This window comes from Xenopus laevis, chromosome 2L (genome assembly GCF_017654675.1).
Source record: "Xenopus laevis strain J_2021 chromosome 2L, Xenopus_laevis_v10.1, whole genome shotgun sequence".
Lineage (NCBI taxonomy): Eukaryota > Metazoa > Chordata > Amphibia > Anura > Pipidae > Xenopus > Xenopus laevis.
Window position 1 is genome coordinate 98426363 of NC_054373.1, and position 22616 is coordinate 98448978.

The following is a 22616-nucleotide window of genomic DNA, read 5'->3' on the forward strand; positions in this document are numbered from 1 at the left end:
ATGCATTTTCCCACAAGAACTTTACCCATGAGACTTTTAAGCAGCAATGAAAACAGTAACTTTCTCCCAGGTCTGTGTGCCCCTGCAGGTCTAAAGCTAATTACATTCACTTCTCTTAAATTCCTCTAGGGGCCAGCCTTAAGGTTAATGGAGGCATGTTTAAAATGTTATAATGAGTGCCTTTCAGCAATAGGAAGAAAGCATTCAACCGTTATCAGATAAAACAGATTTCTTGGTCATATACTAATATTTAATACCTGGTAACAAACATATAAAGCAGTCGATTGTCAGTCTGATGCCACATTGCTTAATTCTAATTATACATACTGGAATTACAATGGATACACAGATAGGATACACAGCTTCATACCCCTTTATTCTATACTTGTTTACTGAGAGATGAGTTAGCCTCAGATTGGCACAAATGTCTGCTGACTAAGTCAAATGCTCCATGGTGTATGGGGAAGGAAAAGAGAAGTAGAGAAAGAGAGGAGGAGAGAGATATTAGGGGGTAACAGAAAGGTAAAGGTTAAAAGAGAAGGGGGAAAAGAAAGAAGATGTGGAAATGAAAAAAATAGGAAAGAGTGAAAAAGTAAGGGTACATAACAGAAAAGGACTGTGACAGATGGTGTATGAAAGGGAGAAAAGTGAGGGAAGAGGAACTTCAAGATTAAAAAAGAAAGGGTTGATTGCAAAGCATACAATAAATGAAAAGTGAGACAATGGGGAATGGGCTACAGCAAATGAGAACAGACTCAAAGAGAGAAGGTAGAGATAAAAAGAAAGAAAAAGCAGAAACAAGTAAAACAGAGAAATGGGAGTGAATGGTAGAGGAGAGTGGAAGAAAAAAAGAGGAGTGAATATGATGGGGAGCATACAGTTGTTCTCTCAAACACTATGGGTACCCTATGCATTGACACTGCCAAAATAAACTGAAATGATGCTGGGGCTTAACTGATCATTTTTTAATTCTTCTATGTACAATTCATCACCCTCACCTTTTGTTTTTCACCACTCTTTAATCATTACTATCCCAGTAATATCTCAGTCTTCTCAAAGAATTCATTACTATAAACATAGGGGGTCTGGGTTGGAAGAAGTTATCCTGGTCTTGTTTCAGAGTTTCCTATAAGACTTAAATATGAAACACACTGTGATTTCTCCTACCACTCCCCTTTCTACTGTAGTTACTCGTCTACTAGTTATGAGCTGTACACTAAATATACTCTTCTCCCATGGCCAAAGCAGAAGTGAGTAAAAAAGAGAATATTGTGACGTGAACATTTTCCAGGCAAACGCTGGTGATGGCTGGCAGCCCCTCCCCAAAACAAACTGTTTCCTAACTGTGCAGCTCTCAGTGCTGGGCTCTCCTCAGCGGCTAAAATACTGTAAGTGAGAGGAAGGATTCAGTGTCAGTCTCCAAGCTGTGCAGTAAGTATGCTATCTCCATCTAGAACTATCTGTCTGTCTTAGGCATCCACAGTGGGTCAAGAGCTGTTTTCCCCTCAAGCTGGGTTATAGCAAGGGCCACGGCTTCCCATAATAGTGTATAAACTATTACTGCTAATTCTCTACCTCTCTCCTGATAACATACTGTAACAGGGTCTCTTTGGCAGCCACTAGCATTCCATATACTTATTTCTTTCTATTCATAAGAGCGACAGTCTGGTCACATGATGCTGTATGTGTGTGTGTGTCTTTTTGTGAGAGAGCGACAGAGCATATGAGTGTTCTGCTTCAGTGTGGGTGAGAGGAGCTGGAGCTGTTTGATTCTCTGCTTGCACGCATGTCTGTGTTTGTCTGCAAGTGTTCATTATTGTGCAGTAAGCTGGGGACATGGCTGTGACTGCTGCACCAAGAAAACTCACAAATCCCAGTCTGAGCTCCTCAGATAACAAACACAGCATGTCTGCTTGCTTTTAATTTCAAGTGTTTTTAGAGAAATATATCAGGTTTGAAATGTTAAAGGACAATGAAATTCACCACATTTTTACTATTATTATTATTGTGAAAATTATTCCCTCGTCTGTTAAGCACAGTTTCTGAGAGTTGTAGTCCAGCAGTAGCCTGTGCGATGCATGTGGAACCTTACAGTTCAGTCTTAGAAGTTGTTTTTCAATACATTTTTTGGGACACAATATGCCTGCATACAGATTTAGGGCCCCTCTGTTTGTAAGTGTGCTTTGCAGAAATTTGGATGCAGTTTGGTTGCAAGCAATGTACTAAAATGACCTTTAGATCGGTGCTAATATTAACACAGTATAACGTTACCCATTCAAATCTTAACATTACACTGGTAAAGATGTAGCTCAGCAAGAGCCAGATGTGGCATTATATACATATTTCAAATTATAAGCTTATATAAGTTAAAGAATCATAAGCAGGCCCGGATTTATGGCGAGGCGGTGACATTTTTAGGGGTGGCATCCTAACGTGCATTGGGAACATAGAGTTCCCCTGCACTATGGTATATGCGTGCTCGTGGGGGGACTTGCGTGGCGGCCGATAGGACCATGAGGCCTTGGGGAACCGCTGAGGGAAATCTGGCCCTGATCATAAGTATCTTTAATTTAATCATCTGGCCCCCAGAGGTTTGCTGTGGCTGTAATAACAGTCCCTATGATATTCATTGTGTGCCCACCAAAGGTTGACTACATTCACAGAAGAAGTGTTCACAATAACAGTTGTATAAGATAATGTATGTTATTAAGGTATTCTACCAGAGATTTAGGGGGTTATTTACTAAACCTCGATTTTGTCTGGTCAAGAGTTTTTCGGGCAAAAACTCGTCTTTTTCATGGCAAGAAAAAGATTTCTTATACCCCAAAGCTGCTAAAAGTCCAAATCCGAAAAATCCACCATCTCAAACCTGTCAAGGTCATGTATAAGTCAATGAGAGATGTCGCTTTTACAATTTGAAGATATTGCTATCTGTGCTGTTTGTTGGATAATCCGAAAAATTTCGGGGTTTTGGGGTGACAACCCAAAAATAATCAAGTGATTCAGACATCAAATGCAATGGTTTTCGCTCGATTTTATCGAGTTTTTTTCCTGACCTGAGTTATTTCATTGATATATAAGATAAAATTGTGGATGGGAGTTTGGTTGGTTTTAGTAAATAACCTCCTTACAGTAGGCACGGAGTTGGCACGTGTGCGGACACACAGAGCAGGTATCAGTGAGAAAATGCATAGTTGTGGTAACATTTTTGTGGTGATAAACACCTTGTGTGTCTGATGTGCCTCATCTGACATTAGCCTTACCTCTGGCTGCCACTTGTTCGATCGCTTCCTCACTGGTCTCTGCCTGCTGTTTCCAACTTTGCTCAGAACTGGGACCCCCCACAGCTGCGATCTAGGCATGTGCCTACTCCCAGCGTTGCATCGTTCAGATGTGCCTGTTAGAGAGCGCACACATGGAGCATACCCACCCAGGTCCGGACTGAGAATTGACATTTCAGGTACATAGAGGCCCACTGAGCCCACACAGAGGCCCAAACAGCCCCCACCAGCCCACTAGATACTGACTTTCTATGGCACCTTATAGCAGCCCCTCTGGCATTTGCCAGAACCCACAGATTGCCAGTCCGGGCCTGTACCCACCATATTACCATAGAGCAGGGAGGAAAGACAAGGCTGTCTCTCTGTACCTTTTCACCCCTCTAGAACTTGCATCTGGCTCATTTATTATCGTGTTTTGTATAGTACAATTCTTTATTGTTATGTCCTACAAATCATCTTGAAGACTTAGACCTAGACTTTTGGTTAAGTATTATCAGTTTTATTCCACAATACAACAAAATACATATTAAAGCCTGATTTCATACATTTTGTGGCACAACATATATGCTCTCGTTTATTCTGATGCAGAAAATTCTTTTATCAGATTCATTTCGCTTACAAAATACAAATTTTGTCGACAAATGGCACCCCATAGAAACCTATTTATTGTTTAGGTTCAGTCTAGGGAATCAGGTTGCTTTTGGTTGATGAACTTGCTCCCCCACCCTTCCCAAGCAATGTCCCTGCCGCCTGTTCCTTGTATCCCCGCTCCTGTCTTCCAATCACAGCAGCACTCTGAATTTCCTTGCTTTTTTGGGTATGACTAGATGTTTACGTGCTAATGCACAGAGTCAGAGAGATATATTGCGAGTACACTGGCACTCAGGCTGCACTACTTTGTCCTACGCCTCACTTGCTGCCAGAAAGACTGGGAAACAAACGTTCTCCCTGACTGACTTCCCTCTCAATATGACAAGGCTCATGCCTAGTTCCCTCCTAGCAGTATGTCTCTTTGTTTCCCGGGAAAGCTGCTGCATGAAGAACACAAGGAAGCTGTAGAGAGATGCTGGTGGGAGCAGCATAGTTTACTCTAACCAAAGCTAATTCTATTGCCACTTTGCAGCCAAATTCCCAGTGGGACTGAATGATAAATGTGGGCGTGTCTATTGTTGTGCATTATGCTATTAGCAAAGTGCTCGCTACAAGGAGAATGAAGGCTTTATTTGTCACGCCCCCTTAGGTCCCCGAACTGATCGATGGAGCGGTGCATGTAGGAAGTACCTGCACTGGCCGGACCAGTGAGAAGGCTGCTGATCGCTTTTTGTGCTCGGCCGATCACGCTCGCTCCTGCTCCCAGCAATGGCAAGAAGGAGTTCCCTGTTCATTCGCATCGTGGAAGGAAAGAATTTACCAGCCAAGGACATGTAAGTATATGAATACTTTACTAGCAGCAGGGGAGACATGTTTCTTCCGGGCGATCCCATGAAAGCAGACTGTGTGTACTGTACGAGCTGTAAATGATTTCTTCATGGGAAATTTGGATTTATGGGCTATTTTTATTTGAAAATCATCACAGTGCTGTGACAGTTATGAATACACCTACATGTGTATATTTGTCCATATCCATCCCTGCATTTTAGTACAGTTAACTGGCTGAATGTCCCAGTCTTGCTGAATGTTGATACAAGTATATGATAAGTTCATTATTTATGACTGGACTATCACATGGGTAACTGCTGCTGCTGCTGCTATTTCCACTGACATGAACTGTGAAGTTGTGTTGCAGTATGGGTTTTTTTTCTGCTTTCCAATGTGTATTTCAGACATTTATGCACTCCTCCAGGCTTCTCTGCTACATATAACCAGAGCAGGAAATAGTATCTCCTGTTTACTTTATAAAATAATAATATATCAGCTCACAGCACATTTCATTTAACCTTTGAGCTTTCAGAGAGGTCTTATTTTTTGCTGCAATATTTTGTTCTTATATGGATATTCATTTCTTGCAGCCAGGCAATGCAAATTAGTTTGGAGGCATGTCCCTCTATGTTCTCTCTCTCCTTCTCATCACATATATCTATCTATCTATCTATCTATCTATCTATCTATCTATCTATCTATCTATCTATCTATCTATCTCTATCTATCTATCTATCTATCTATCTATCTATCTATCTATCTATCTATCTATCTATCTATCATGTAATATAAACAGGCCTATTCACACATATTGTATACTGAATTAAATATAGTCATTACAGTGTTAGTATTAGAATTTGGTGATTTTGTTCTCAGACTAGGGCTCTTGTTTGTTTGAAAAATAAAAGGTAGAGCAAAAAGACACAGCAGTCCTTGTTGCAGAACATACATTTATACTGTGTGTAAATTTCCCACAATGCTTAGCCTGGTTATTACAGAGGACAGAGATTGAAGTCCTGTGTAAAAATATGAATGGGTCATGTTTACTATAATAAAACTTAAACTCACTACAGTTCAGCAGAATGGAATTCCAAGGATTTCTATTCACTATATAGGGTTTTTTGGGACATATTTATCAAAGACTGCAAGTAGAATTTGCTCTGGTTTCACCCTTTGATAGATGTACCCCAAAACTCTTATACAATTGAATATTGTGATTTTTTTACCTCTGCCAAACTATGATGAGGTCTGTTTTCAACCTTTGATAAATAAATCTTTGTAGTAATTGTTATGCTGCATATATGTGTTTAGTTTTCATCAGGAATGCCCAAGATGTAGCCATGCAGCTTCTGTTAAACTGCAAGTCCCTGATAGCTTTCAGGCACAGAATACACATACCTGCTTTAGGTTGTATATTTTATATTGTACTTAGGCCCCACTACAAGCAGGTTTAAGCTGCCAATTTGTTCCCTTGAAAATGATTTGGTAGCTTATCTACCCATATATGGTGCCCTCCAATGGGCCTACCATTTTCTACATTACCTACATCTTGCTGCCCATTATTTGGCTCAGCTGCTAGTACATTACCATTAATAGCTTATATTTAAATAATTAAGGGTTTTATGTTTGGAACACCTTTGGAGTTTACTTGTCTGCTGCAAAAATCCCAGCACGGGCTGTAATAACATCTAGATAGGAAATAACTACAAGTGAAAGTTCTGATTTGTGTTATCTAATGAAACACTATGGTTATTGACAAGCCTTGTTAGTGATTGTGTGCAGACTAAAGGATGCATTGAGTAGGTCTTAAATTAATAATTGCGATATAGCAGGATTCATTTTCTGTTTAAAAAACGTACAACTATATTCCTCTATTTAATGATGGAGCATAACAAAGATACTGTATATACTTCAAACTTCTCAGCTTCTTGCATTGCAGTTTAGATTCCACTATTATTTTATCTCCATTAAAAACAGGGGTCAGACCCAGCTTCTCCCAGGTTTGAGCATAATTGTCAGCTGTCTATAGGTGTACACGGTAAGGGTTCTCTTTTTTCCCTGCCCCAGTGCTATGTACATATTAGGCATTGTCCGGGAATTATACTGTTCCACGTGTACCTTTCACTGTGTCAGGTCTTATCAGTACATGTTTATCTGAAGCTTATGCACACATTGTCATCCAGTTACTTCACCCCTGAAATCTGAACCTGTTATCAGGACTCTGCACTACTGCCTCTGCAGTCAGCCATCATCCATGCGCTTTTAAACTTAATTATATGTGAAATTTTTTAGCTCAGTGAATTTAAGTGACCATACAGGGCAGATTTAATCTACCACTTCAGGCCCTTTAGGCCGATTCGGCATCTTATCTGCCAATAGGCCCGATAGGCCGATTGGCCCACCCGAACAATATTTGGGCAAAAATTAGACAGATGTCAATTAGACTGGATTGATTTTTCCATTGGATTGAGGACCATGTCGGCTAGTTGATTAATCAGATTAAGCCTGATATTGCCTACCATAAGTGGGCATATCGGGGGAAAGATCCGCTCGTTTGGGAACCTCTCAAAATGAGCAGATCATATAGTTTATGGCCAGCTTAACACTCATAGGGCTAGTTCCATTTAGGTCAATGGCTTTGCCCCCTGGAAATTTCCTGCAAACATCTATGCAGCTTCCCAATATTTCTATGGACAAACCCTAGTTTAGAGACTCCTGGGCATATTTATTAAAGGTTTAAAATAGAAACTGTTATAATAATGATTTATTTTTATAGTGCTGGCATAGCCTGCAACATCTTATATTGTAAGCCATTTCCCCAGGAAGCTTACAATAAAAACACCCTATAAAAAATGTTACAAGTTTTATCAGAATCATTTAACTTTCTTTTATATTTTTGGAATGTCATTAGAAAGCAGAGTGCCAGAAAAAGTCCACATACACACATACAAGATCCTTGCATATATTTCCCTGACTTAAGGTCCCCATAGACGCGACGATTCTTCTTGCCGAACGACCGATTTTAGGGAAGTCCGACCAATCCTTCGAAATTATCGTGCGGTTAGTGGTATTCGAACGATCGTACATCTTACGATTTTTCGGCCGACATCTGTCGGGAAATTGATCGGCCAGGTCAAAAAATCTTTGTCGGCCCCAGTGCAATCTCTCTATGTTTGCAGGGCCAAGCAGGCAGCTCCCCTTTGTTTTCCTGCCAAATTGGTCTTTTTAGTTGATGGTAAATTCGTACGATCGTACGATCGTTCTGAGAAGATATTGGTCTCACGATCAGGATCTGATCTTTTAAAAATCTCAACATCTATGGCCAGCTTTACAATGAACCAGCATCGTACTGCACTTGCACTGACTTGGATGGGGCGGATGGAGGTCAGGTGTCTAGCACAGGACCTAAAATCATGCCAGACCCTAACCCTGTCCTCAGCCACTTTGTCCATATAATTCATTAGTTAGTTAATGTAATGCATCCATTCACTTGATTGATCTCTGACATATTGGTGTTACACCTTCCCAGAAGAGTCATAAATAAAGCAGATAAAAGAGCATGTCCACTCTACTGATTCCTTCAAAACTTGACACTGGGAAACCCTCTCCATTTTCTTTTTGTTTCAACTGAAAGAGGTATTTAAAATGTAATGCTGTTGTTTGGCCTGCAGAAATAAATAAATAATACACCTCAATATCCATATCATAATGACCTTATGCTACATTTAACAGATAATGCCTCCTGAGTTATTTTCTGCCTGAACAGTGGTATCAGGTTGTATTAAATTATCAAGCCATATGCTAGGTTGACCTGATCAGCTACACAAAAGGAGCAGAAGGTGAACACGTGGGAGTGGTTGAAAATACTACTGCTTGGGTTACATGTCGGGTTACAGGAGAATGAGAACACGACTTACACTTGAAAGGACAACTAAAGCTTTAAACAAAATATGGATGCAAATGCTTTATTTTGTATATTAAACTTCATGTAAAAGTACAGTGGTCCAAAGCCCTATAACACTATGACTTCAATGTTGTCCACTACAGCTTTCAATCTTAATATTAGGCCAGTTTCAGTGGCACTGCACATGCTCAGCGTGCTCTGGGATGCTGCTGGGAAACTATCCTTCAGGGTCATTAGAAACATGTTACAGGAGCCCAAAACATAAGGTGTAGCATTTTTGGCTTAATTCTTTGTTGAACTGTACTTCTCCTTTAAAAGGACATTTTGGCTTGATCTGCTAAACAACACTGTTACACCAGAGACTTTCCATTACATATTATTATTATTATTATTAACATGTATTTATATAGCGCCAACATATTGCATAGCACTGTAAAGTAAATGTGATTATACAACTACATCACATTAATTACATACATAGAATATTTGGAGTAACAAACATCACAATCAATACAGGTACAAAAAGGTGAGGAAGGCCCTATGCATAGGCATACAGTCTAAAGGGAAGGGAGTAATACACAAGGTGTGGGAGTGGGCAAGATCAAATTAAGTGGGTGAGAAATGTGGTATTGTATGTGGTGTTGCGTTTGGTAGTTAAGCAGAGTGAGGGTAGGCTTCTCGAAAGAAGTGCGTTTTCAGAGATTTCTTGAAAGCAGAAAGGTTGGGAGAAAGTCGGACAGACCGTGGGAGAGCGTTCCAGAGGAGGGGTGCAGCCCTTGCAAAGTCTTGAATGCGAGCATGTGAGGAGGTAATGAGAGAAGAGTTGAGTAGTAGGTCAGTAGAGGAGCGTAGTAAGCGAGTGGGTGAGTATATAGAGATGAGTTCAGAGATGTAGGGTGGGGCAGAGTTATGAAGTGCTTTGAAAGTCAGTGTCATTAATTTGAATTTGATTCTGAAAGGTAATGGAAGCCAGTGCAGGGATTGACAGAATGGCGAGGCCGAGGAGGAGCGGTTGCTGAGGTGTATGAGCCTCGCAGCAGTGTTCATTATGGACTGGAGAGGTGACAGTCTCTGGAGGGGGAGGCCAATTAAAAGAAAGTTACAGTAGTCTAGACGCGATATGATGAGAGAGTGAATAAGAATTTTGGCAGCGTCTCGGGTGATAAATGATCGTATTTTGGATATGTTCCTTAGGTGGAAGTGACATGATTTAATAAGTGACTGGATATGAGGAGTGAATGACAGGGCAGAATCTAGGATAACCCCAAGGCACCGGGCCTGGGGAGAGGGGGTGATAGTGGAATTGTTAACTATGATGGATACTTCGGGGATGCTAGTGGTGTTAGTTGGAGGAAAGAGAACCATTTCAGTTTTCGAGAGGTTTAATTTAAGGTAGCGTTGCAACATCCAGGTAGAGATAGCGGACAGGCAGGAGGAGACGCGAGTTAGGAGTTCTGGGTTGAGATCAGGAGATGAGAGATAGATCTGAGTATCGTCAGCATAGAGGTGGTAGTGGAAACCATACGAATTTATTAATTTGCCAAGGGAGGAAGCATAGAGGGAGAATAGTAATGGTCCCAGGACAGAGCCTTGAGGAACTCCAACAGAAAGAGGTAGGGGAGAAGATGATACTCCATTGTAGGAGACACTGAAGGAACGATTGGTGATGTAAGAAGAGAACCAGGACAGGGCTGTGTCACGAAGGCCAAGCGACTGGAGGGACTGGAGGAGGAGAGGGTGATCTACAGTGTCAAATGCGGCTGAGAGATCAAGCAGTATTAGTAGTGAGAAATGATTGTTGGCTTTAGCGGTTAAAAGGTCATTAGTTAGTCGAGTCAGGGCAGTTTCCGTGGAGTGTTGTGGCTTAAAACCAGATTGTAGGGGGTCCAGCAGGTTATTGTCAGAGAGGAATGAGGTTAGTCGGTTGTAGACTAGGCGCTCAAGTAGTTTAGAGATGAAAGGTAGCAGAGACATAGGTCGGAGGTTGTCAAGATTGGAGGGATCAAGAGAGGGTTTTTTCAGAATGGGGGTGACAAGAGTATGTTTTAGTTGAGAAGGAAACAGTCCAGTTGAGAGCGAAAGATTAAATAGGTGAGTTAAGGCTTTGATTAGACAAGGATTGGTATTGCGGAGAAGTTTTGAGGGAATTGGATCAAGCGGGCAGGTGGTAAGGTGAGAAGAGGCCAGAAGTTTTGAAACTTCCTCATCAGTGACAGGGGTGAAGGAGCACAGGAGAGACTGGGGAGTGTGGAGGGAGGGTGGTGGAAGTCCAGGGGGGTTGAGTAGTGTAATGTCCCTTCTGATAGTGTCAATTTTGTTTTTGAAGTGCTCAGCGATATCTTGTGCAGAGACAGATGTGCATGGAGTGGGTGGAGAAGGGGAAAGGAGAGTGTTAAAGGTGGAGAAAAGTTGTGCTGGTTTTTTAGAAAGGGAGTTAATGAGTGAAGTAAAGTATGTTTGTTTGGCTTGGAAGAGGCTGGTGTTAAAGGAGCGCAGGGCAGCTTTGTAGCTCCAAAAGTCTGATTCTGAACGGGATTTGCGCCAGCGACGCTCAAGTGCACGTGAGTGTCTTTGGAGCGCTTTTGTATGAGCAGTATGCCATGGTTGAAGTGGTTTGGATCTAGAACGTTTAGTTTTTATAGGAGCAAGCTCATTTAGGGCAGTGGTGAGACTACTATAGTAGACAGAGGTAGCCACATTAGGACATAAGATGGCTGAGATATTAGAGTGAAGAGAGTCAAAGGCAGAAGAGAGATGTGACACGTCTACAGCTTGCAAGTCACGGTAAGTACGTGTTTGGGGAATAGCAGGGGGTAAGGAGGGAGTAAGTGAGAGTTGAAATGTGAGCATATTGTGGTAAGAGAGGGGAAATGGTGAGTTAGTAAAATTGGTGGTTGAACAGAGTCTGGTAAATATGAGATCCAGAGCATTACCATTGGAGTGAGAGGGGGAGTCTGAGCACAAAGATAAGCCTAGGTACATGTTATTAGTACATGTTCCAAGAGGTGCCTCCCACCTTTCAGTGTTCGTAATTCTGGGCAGGGCATGTGACACTAGTAGTAGGGGGCCACTATTCTTGTGTGTCTTAAAAAGTGCCACATAATCTTATTTTACTATAATATTAATGCATTGTTAAAACTACAGTATTGCGTATACACCTACTGCTATATACAAATAAAGTTATGCATACATACAGTTTTGGTTTTTGTAAACCTCTTCATAACATAAGCAACAGAAACAGTTATTCTGCATTTCACTTTGAATGTGGCCATTTAATGTAATTGTAACTTTATTTGGCTTATTTGCATTTTTGTCTTTTGGCAAAAAAAGAAAAAATTATTACAGTAAACAGTCTGGTGCAGATACAGTAATGAAAGCAAATATATGATTGGTTATTAGGTTATTCTTATTCCAAAATGCTTCTGGAAGATCATCCTGCTAAAAAGAATCAGTATGGGGGTTACTTGTTTAAGCTGTTACTGCACGCACAAGGGGCAGATTTTCTTGAGGGCAATTTACAATTCGCTAGCGTTACCGCCCGCAGGGACATTGGCAATTTACTATCGTGTGCAGGCATCACTTCGCTAGCGAAAGAGACAGACTCTAGCAGTCATTCGCCATTCAACTTTTTGCTTTGGTTACTTTTCGCTTCTATTACTTACATCATATTTTCTGAGTGGAAAAACTTCTAAGTTCATAAAACACTGGTGTCTTTTCCTTTTTTCAGGGTGATAGGCTGCAAAAGTTCTTAAATTTTTTTTTTGTGTAACTGGTTTCCCCAATACATTTTCTAACATATGGAACATTATTTTACAGTGGGCAACTCTATTGACTTTATTAAGGTTCCCTGGACATGTCTACTTATCAGTGTAAATGTAATGTATTTGATGAAACTTGTAACATAAAGACATCCATTCAACTTTATATTTTCCGCTGTATGCAAATTAGCCTGAGCACAAGACCTCTAACGAATTTGCACTAGGCAGAATTGAACACTATTGCATCTTCGCTTTGATTTGCTCACATTGCCGAAGTAATGCTAGTGAAAATTTGCATTTCAGTAAATTAGCGTCCTAGCGAATTTTCGCCTGGCGAAGTGTTGCGATGGGTGCAAAGTGGTCACTGGCAAATATGAACAATGCAAAGTGCCACCACCTTTTTAATAGCTTTGTTGTATTTTCCACTAACTTCACACAAAAGTCCAAACACAGCTATTAATTATAGTTGGAACCGCACACAGGTAAAGGACAGATCTGCTCCATTAATCAAGCTGTCCTTTCAGATGTTATAACATGGCTATGCTGAAATTATGTGAATTTGCATAACTCTATTTTAAACTACATTTTTTTTTACTTTGATCCATTTTTCAGTGCCCTCCAAACGAAGGTTCTTTGATTTAGCTATAAAAAGAATACCCATGACATAAATATGAATTACCATTTTCTTAAAGAATAATTCAAAAGGGTTGGGAATTGATATTCTTTTGCCTTTTCCACTGTGTCATAAGATTCAAGGCATCAATAAGACAGCTTTTTAGTTCTCGCTCTTTGAAAAGGTCTTATGCTGCTTAGGTTGGTCGCACGATGCTTTATAATTCCATAGATCCCAAAGAGTAAACATCTATCCACCCAGTAAGCATGGAACTAATGCATACTGACATTTCGGGTGAAAATGCATAAACCTCATATATAAGGTACATAAGCATTTCAAGCCTGCCCTGCATAACAGCAGGATTACTGTTGTCCTTCAGGTATAGTTACCATATAAAAATGCAGGAGTTGTGAACTTGTGCCAATGATTGTGAGGTTGGAAAGAAATGTCTGGCGGTACTGTTTGGGAGGGGGAGGTCTTAACTTAAAAAACCTAAAAGTTAACTTTTAGTATGATTTAGAGAGTGATAATCTGAGACAATATGCACCTGGATTTCATTTGTATTATTTATGGTTTTAAGTTATTTAGCTTTTTATTTCGCAGCTCACCAGATTGCAGTGACAACAATCTGGTTGGTAGGGTCCAAATTACCCAACTGTAACGCAGGGTATCCCAAAACTCAGAACAGACTCCACAGACCTGGTTGCGGCTCACTCTTCCGCCTACAACAGCCGCCTTTGGCTTCGGGACTAGCCCTCTGCTACTCGATGCAGCCAGGAGAGACCCAAGGAGAGGCCCAAGGAGAGAGTTCTGAGCAAGCATGGGAACCAAGCATGGGATTGTAGAATGGGAAAAAAGGAGCGTAGTCGAAATCCAGGCCAGGTCAGTAACAATCAGTCAATGTGGTACAGATAAGAATAGTCGCGGTCACAGGCTGGGTCAAACACACCAAAACCGCAGTACACAACAGAATCCAAGAGAGTAGTCGAAAACCAGGCAATAATCAGGACAGGCAGCAAACTAGTAGTAATCAGAGTCAGTATCAGAACAAGAAAACAGAGAAAACGCACCCAGGAACTATAAAAATAGACCTAATGTTGGGCACTGACAATTGACGCCTGCGCCTTTAAATATTTGAATTTCGCGTCAATGCGCAATGACGTCATGGCGCTGGTGAGCATAACCCGGCATACGTGACAGGGAAAGACAGCATGCATTGGCGCGCAGCCACTTTAACACTGAAGGTGTCCACCTGAAATATAAAAGACTGGAATATGAAAAGGAGAGGACCTAAATAGAAGATGAGTAAGAAAAGGAACCAAAAAACAATAAAATTGTAGCCTTACAGAGTCACTGACCCCCATTTGAAAGCTGGAAAGAGTCAGAAGAAAAAGTAATAATACAAAACAGCTAAAAAAAGAAGACCAATTGAAAAGTTGCTTAGCATCGGCCATTCTATAACATACTAAAAGTTAACTTATATCGATTTTGTGATTGGATTGAGGCTGCATCTGCAGTCGTGTCCCAACTGACTGTCTAGTTACAATTATGATCTGATCGTTGGGCCGAGATAAGCCTGATATTGCCCATCTCATGGTGGGCATATTGGTGAAATATCTTCTCGTTTGACAAGATCTTTACATGTTCTTTACATGTATGTCCAGCTTGCATGTTAACCTTGCATGTGCAGTCAGCTTGCAGTACCGCTCAACATTCCTGTTATGTGCAGACAGTTTTTCAGAAGACTATTCTTTAATAGGCAAAATATAGGCCATTTCAAGCAATTTAGATTAAGGATACAAAATATCCTTGCATTATAAATTCAAGGATAATTTGTTTCATTAACCTAAACTGATGGGAATGGCCTATATTTTCTGCATAAATTAAGCTATTGCTTGTTTAAAACTGCATGTAGTTAAAATGTTCTTATGACCACCTTTACAGGGTTATGTGACTTACATAACTTTCAGAAATGTAACTTACATATTAAAGGGATACTGTCATGGGAAAAAAATTTTTTTCCAAAATGAATCGGTTAATAGTGCTGCTCCAGCAGAATTCTCTGCTGAAATCCATTTCTCAAAAGAGCAAACAGATTTTTTATATTCAATTTTGAAATCTGGGGCTAGACATATTGTCAATTTCCCAGTTGCCCCAAGTCATGTGACTTGTGCTCTGATAAACTTCAATCACTCTTTACTGCTGTACTGCAAGTTGGAGTGATATCACCCCCTCCCTTCCCCCCCCCCAGCAGCCAAACAAAAGAACAATGAGAAGGTAACCAGATAGCAGCTCCCTAACACAAGATAACAGCTGCCTGGTAGATCTAAGAACAGCACTCAATAGTAAAAACCCATGTCCCACTGAGACACATTCAGTTACATTGAGAAGGAAAAACAGCAGCCTGCCAGAAAGCATTTCTCTCCTAAAGTGCAGGCACAAGTCACATGACCAGGGGCAGCTGGGAAATTGACAAAATGTCTAGCATTTTGAAAAAAAATTTTTTCCCATGACAGTATCCCTTTAAGTAATGACAGCAGTAAATTCCATGGACCCTCACTGAACTGACTGATGTAGGGCATTAATTAATTGAACAATTTGTATGAACCTCTTATTATAGAGCAGCATCATCTGTTTATATTGAAAACTATTTACTAAATTATATGAGCTATCATATACATACAGTATATATCATATACTTTTCAGCAGTGGTAGAACTAGTTATTGGGCCCCCACGGCAAGATCATTGGGCTCCTAAACTTTTAGTTGGTCCCCAACAGTTCCCAGGACACAGCAGTTGCAGGGTCTGTTTCCTCTATTGTTACACATACATTTCAGTAAAATGACTGGAGTCAGTACCATACTAGCTGTGGTTGAAAAAACATAAAGTTTTGTCTTAGCTGATTTTTTTGTTTAATGCATACAAGAGTATGGCCAAATATTTTGACACTACACTCTTATTTCCTGGGGGGCCCAAACAAATTACTTTGTATTTATTTGTGTTTTCTGTTCATAGTACCTGAAAATCTTATAAAGTCTATTTGAAAGTAAGAGTAAGGTATATAATTAATGCTGTCCTAGATTTCTGTGGTCTGATACATAAAACATTTCAGTTTATGAATATAGGGCAAAATTCTCAGTGTTGGAGTACAGAGAAATACCATGTGAATACATTAATGATGTTCATTTTACTGTTCTTTTAATCTAAATGGTTACAATGTACATTGGTGTAACTGTTTTAGAATTAGTTTTTTAAGGCCCCTTGAAAGGGTGTGGCAATAAAAGTATATAAATAGAAACATTTTTGATTGAAACTTGTAAAACACTTTCTGTATTGCCAGGACTAGTATTTTCCTATCAAAGGTGCATGGGAAACACAGGGCTCTTCAGTTAAATGCCTTTGCTTATTGTAACATTAGCTAGACAGTACATTTCTTTGAATATCTTTACAGTTTGACAGGCTGATATAAAAGCAGCAACTTGCAGATGTACATGAGGCCTCAAATCTCGAAGGGCTTGTTATATGGTCACTGGGGATCATTTATAAAGTTTGGGCATCGCATATTTATTCGCAAATGGTCGTATTGTCCATGCTTTTTCCTGAGCGCTAATATATTGCACTGCCTATCATCCGACTGGCTTTTTAAATTCAGAATGTCCTGTAAATTGGTTACGGTATATACAATGGAATCTAACTCCAATTATCATAATCTGTTTTGTAAAGCCACATACATATTTTTGTACAGGACATTCTGAATTGAGAAAGCCAATAGAATGACCAGTGAAATGTCTTCAAGGAAAAAGAAAAATAGAGCAAGTACATTTGATTTGACTTATAACTATATATACTGTCCCTGTGATGTCATACCTGAATATGTTAAAAGGCCCAAAGGGCAATGCCTAGAGGGATAGATATTAAGGGTGGTGGTAGACTGACAAAAGTATCCAATTGTTTTAACTGTTTTCTCTTACATTGCCCTACCAGTGTGTTGAGAGGGCAAATTGATGATTTATTTTTAACAATGGCAGCTGGAATGAAAATATCTAACATATTAGTCAGGGCAGCAAAAATGGCAGATACAGCCCCAAATCTGGGACTCAGTCTTCTGAACCTGAGAATATAAACTGTTTTTCACAGATTAAGATTATGGTCAATGTGGCCATTATCACATTGATTGGGCCAAAACAACTGAAACCAATGTATGTAGGATCCAAACAACGCCTTTTAATGTCATGTCATAAGGAAAATGCTCTGGACCTCACAGCGAAAGCCTTTCTGGGTTCCCTAAATTCTCTGAGGATATAACCTGTTTTGCACAGATTAAGATTAAGGTCAATGTGGACCAAAACAGCTGAAACCAATTCAAGCAGGATCCAAACAGTGCGTTTTAAAGGAGAAAGAAAAAGGTGCTCTTTGATTGAGGGTGCCAAAAGTTAGGCACCCCAAATTGATCGCATTTATTTACCTGACACCCCAGGCCGGTGTTTATATCAGCAGAAAACTGCACCGGCCCAGGTTTCTTCCAGTGAGCACCACCGAGCCATCCGCTTCTGGCTTCTACTTTTTTAGCGCAGGTGCTCATGCGCAGTAGCGGGAAAAGCCAAACTTTAACAAAAAGTTGACTACTTTGTTCTACTGCACATGCGTCTGCCTCAGGAAATTTGAAGAAAGAAGAAGAAGGAAGCCAATCGATCCGTGGTGCTCGCTGGAAGAACCCCCGGACCGATGCAGTTTTTTGCTGATAGGAGCACCTGCCTGGGGTGTGAGGTAAGTATATATAATCACTTGAGAGTGCCTAACTTTTGGCAGCTCCAATTGCATATGCCTTTCATTTAATGGTTACATGTGTGGAAGACAGAGGACAAATAATGACACCAATGTTTTTTCTGGTCCAAAAACATTTTTTTTCATTGGCAAAACAAAATGCATGCTACAATTATGGTGCAAATTGTTAGTTTTAATATAAGGTTGTTTTATTAAATGTATAATAATAAGAACAATAATGTTTTGGAGAAAAAGTTTTATGACTTTATGACAAAATATTGACTGTAAAATAAATCTTGATCCGTGCTTAAAACGTTACCATCTGAGTGGGTCAAGAGGGGTACGCATAGCTAGTGCAGTGAGTGCAATAGCGCTCTCTGCACTAGCAGAGCCAAAGTGCCTAAAGTTTTTTAAAAATGGTATTTGGCTCTTAAAGTTACAGAAGTGGCCTTTTTCCACCCATGGTAACTGGCCACTCACTGACGCCGGAGGCAAGGTTCTCACAAGGTTCTCAAGCACAGGAGCCCTGTGGTTAATATTCCCTGTAACGTCTCCTAGGTTGTGTCTAGAAAAATATTTTTTTCTGCATACTTTTTTAAACCCATGTGTGCACTTTCAAACAACAATGTGTTCAAGTCAGAATAAATGTGTGCACCACAATTTATTGCATGCACTGGCCTCATTTGTCTGGGCATGCACGAGCCACAAGGATACATAACCTATGGTGTTAATTTCTGCAACTGGTTACGCTAAAGTTAATATTTTTCCAGTTTTTTCAACTTGCAAGTTGCCTGCTAAATATGTATTTGTTATCAGTAGAGATGTGCTGAATGTAAAATTTTTGGGTTTGTCTCAGTACCCCACAAAGTAAGCTAGTTGAATGCCAAAACACAATGGAATTTGCACATATACCAAAAATATGAAATTTTGTGTATGGTGATCCCCCAATCCTAACAGGTATTCATGCACTAGTTATACAATACATCTGTCACAATCCTAGATTTGCGAATGTAAATATTTGTTTTTCCATTTCAATCTTCCAGCTACAGTATAATCTTCATCAACTGAACACATTCAGCCAACCCTATTCACATTTTATAGCAATACATTCCTCAAAGAGCTGCTTTTGTAGTGAGTAATGCTTGCTTTCAAATTAGCGATTACATGACCTACATTGTTATATGAGATGGAAGTAGTTGTGAATTTATTCGAGGATTCTGGGCCCATTGGTAGAAAAAAATGTTGGAGCTGCCAAAAATGTCCTATGTCCTTGTAACCTTGAGGACGTTCCAATTTTCCCTTCGGCTAGACTTCAGATATCAGTTTCTTTGGAATTATAAAAACTAATCAGAACAAAAGAATAGTGTAGGTGCATTTATAGCACTAAAATGTTATTTATTCTGTTATTCAGATATAAATTCATTGCTTTTTAAATAATCCTTGCAAATAATGAGATGCATTTTTTCCCTAAGGACAGCTGAGGACAACTAAACTTATTAAAGGGGTGGAGAACATCAGTTTTGCCAGTGTGAAGTTGTTTTGTGTTTGCATTTGTTTTCTGCCTGAGGTGGCGAATTATGTTCAAAAGTACAGCCAAGGTCAGTACAGGGTGTTCTTAATAGAAAAAATAGAATAGAATTTATTAATCTAAGACCTGTACAAGAATTTGAAGACCCGCCTTGTGTTTGAAAGGGATCTAAACATGAAAACAGAGAGGGGGTGTTTGCCATGGGTAAACCAAAATGAGATTTGAACAACGTACATTACCTCTGCCAAAGTTAGCCCACGGCTCTTTTGCAATAAGTATACATATTCAAAATGTTAGTCTTAGTAGCGATTTTTTGTAGGTCATCTCCAATTCCTGTATATTATAGTTAACCCTTGTTTTTTTGTCTATGGTCATTTAAGTTGCAGAATTCATTGCCTGTAACAATTTAGAGCAATTCAGATGAGGCACGTGTATCTTTGTATGCATTAATCCTGGGTAATCTATTAAAAATTCCTTCTGCCACATTTTTAAGCAGGTATCTAGGTGTCAGGATTAACCACGTGTTGCATAACACAAGTAAAGTGGGTATTTGCCTTGATGATAGGCTGGGAATGTGTAGTTGAGTTAAGAGGTTATTTTAATAATGAAGGCAGACAATACAGCAGGGTCAGTGTAAGGTATCAGAAAATACACAAGTCCTTTTTACCAGGCGAGTGCTCGGAGGCAGGCAATCAAGGAAAGTCCAACAAACAAGCCGAGGTCTGGGCAGGCTGAAGACAAGTAAGAATTCAAAGAACAGGCCGTGGTCAAACCAGGAGATCCCATCTTCCATTGACTTAATAGTGTCCACTGTTTTTTAAAGGGGACTTGCTGTCACCCTAAGAAGTAATTTCAAATCATGGGGAATTGACAATATGTCTAGCCCCATGTCAGATTTCAAAACTGAAAATACAAAAATCTGTTTGCTCTTTTGAGAAATGGATTTCAGTGCAGAATTCTGCTGGAGCAGCACTATTAACCGATTCATTTTGAAAAAATTTATTTTTCCCATGACAGTATCCCTTTAATTCACATATCAAAATGCAAACAGCATGGCCAAGTAAATGCCAGGGCAGATTAATTAAAGATTAATTTGGGCAATCCAGAAGAATAACAGTAGTTCAATCTAATTCCTGTCAGAAGTGTCAGGAAAGCGTTAAGAATTTACAAATTTATCAATACAGAAAAATGTGTCAATCCGTCAGTATGTCTTTCACTGCCTTCAGAAATCTTTCCAGTTTCATGTTAAACAGTTTGGAGTCGGTATACATAAGAAACATAATTAGAATGTGTGATCAGTGATTCAGTGATCAAGAAGAGATTAACAGATTATACTTGAAAATAAAATGACACAAACTGTTGTGTGTAAATTCTTTTGATTCCTGGTGTATGGTTGATGGCAGACGGTACTATTGCCCCCCACAAATAATCTCCTCCAACACGGGTGCAAGGCAAATTGGGGCTACTATGTGATGCATATAGGATGCAGATATTTTACCACCGCGATTCCATTACAGTAGGAATCACAGACATCAAAATGCATTCCTTCAACATCAATTACAAGCAGCTTGCTGAAATATTGGAGCAGCACCTACTAACTAATGCAAAGGGGTACTAAACCGATGTAATGGCAGCCAAGTGGCAAAACGATTTCAAGATGGAAGCTACATTGTCTGATGCTACCAACCTCTAAAGAAATGATGATAGCAGATGATGATGATATGCAGGTAACCAAATATAAAGAGAAAAATAAAAAGTAAATGTTTAGCGGCCCTTAAAGTTAGAATGATGGAAGTGCTTAGTTCTGAAATAACGGTAATGTCTGACTGTGAGCTGCAAGTTGTTGATCACCCTCAGAATTTCAGAAGAAATTATCCAAGCCTTCACTAGACAAGAAAGTGTACAGGCACATTAGCAACCTGTGCATCTGCTGTTTCACCCTTCTATACATATATAACTTTACTGAAGTGAAACATTAAAGTATCTTGGATACAACAAAAATGCCCTCACTTTTCCCAGGTTTAGCTAACTTGTAGAACTCTTTTAGCTGCCATGGGTTTTGCTGAGAATTATAAACTGTAGTTGCATAGCTTCACTATCTGTATCTTACAAATATGTGGCTCAAATAACATATTTTAGTATAGTGCACTGCCTTCCCAATAAAGACAATTACTTTTGCAAGCTTTTTGCCAGGGAAATTTACTAATCAAACCATAAACTTGACTCTCTGTGGATGTAGCAGAATAATTCTATTAGGGGATGAAATACCTTAATACTGTGCCGTTTAATGCATTTTTGGAATCCACCTTTATCCTTGTGAATATGTTCCCTCTCACTCCTGCAGAAAATGACCACACTTATCTCAAGAACATCAGGTGGCCAATGTACTCAAATGACAAGCAGAGATAATCTAATTTCAAGCATACTGGCATGCTAGATGCTAAAATATAGCTGTGCTAAATAAAGCCCCAGACTTCATATGAACTGTTAAAGATGTAATAAAATTTAATTTAGAATATCATTTGCATGTAATTTTGTAAAACAAAATGTAAGTACATATTAGTAATTCACTTTTCAAAATAATTTTCTTCAGCTGGCTCTTACTACTATTTTATAGGATTTTCTATATGGGTTTGGTAACAACTGTTAGAGACTGAATGGCGCCATATTTTGTGTTACTGCCTGCAGTATTTGTTCTTATAAATAGTTCACAATTTGAGATGTAATCAACAATATATAGTACCCCCTCTTGTAAAATATAAGGATATTATAAGTTACCGAGGAGTTTCATAACCATATAAAAACACGAGGCCGAAGGCCGAGTGTTTTTATACAGGTCATGGAACTCCGAGGTAACTTATAATATCCTCATATTTTACAACTGGGGGTACTTTATTAATTATAATACGCAAGTTTTAGTGAGTCATGTGACAGAAATGACATCACTACTCACCGTTTATAACTGATGACATCACTACTCACCGTTTATAAGGATATAATTTACAAGATATTCATGGCTTTTGTGTATTATAACAGAAATATAGACATGAAAAGGGAGGAAAACATTTTTGTAAAATGCACAACGGGAATTTGGGTGAGTGCACAAAACCAATAGAAATAATGCATGGAACACAGCAACCGGTCACATTGTGTCACCAACAAGGACCTAACCAAGCCCAAATGTCTGCTAGGTCATTGTTTATCCTATTTAAAGGTGTATTTAAAGGTGCACCATGATTTGAGGTGACCAGTCAATGATCCTGAGATAAGAGAAGCAATTATTATTATTTCTAATACTTTCCTAGAGTATGTCTATGAAGATTCTCATTTTTCCAGGTCATGATATAC

The 22616-nt window shown here is 39.4% G+C and overlaps 1 protein-coding gene across 1 annotated transcript in view; it reads left to right on the forward strand.

The window, feature by feature from the left end:
• Nucleotides 1–1332: 1332 nt before the first annotated feature.
• rasa4.L (RAS p21 protein activator 4 L homeolog) overlaps nt 1333–22616 on the forward strand; it is a 78902-nt gene continuing 57618 nt past the window's right edge. The window contains exons 1-2 of the mRNA XM_018246869.2: nt 1333–1431; nt 4522–4705. Of these exons, the coding sequence (XP_018102358.1) occupies nt 4641–4705 (65 nt within the window). The 5' untranslated portion in view covers nt 1333–1431; nt 4522–4640. The remainder of the gene's footprint in view (nt 1432–4521; nt 4706–22616) is intronic.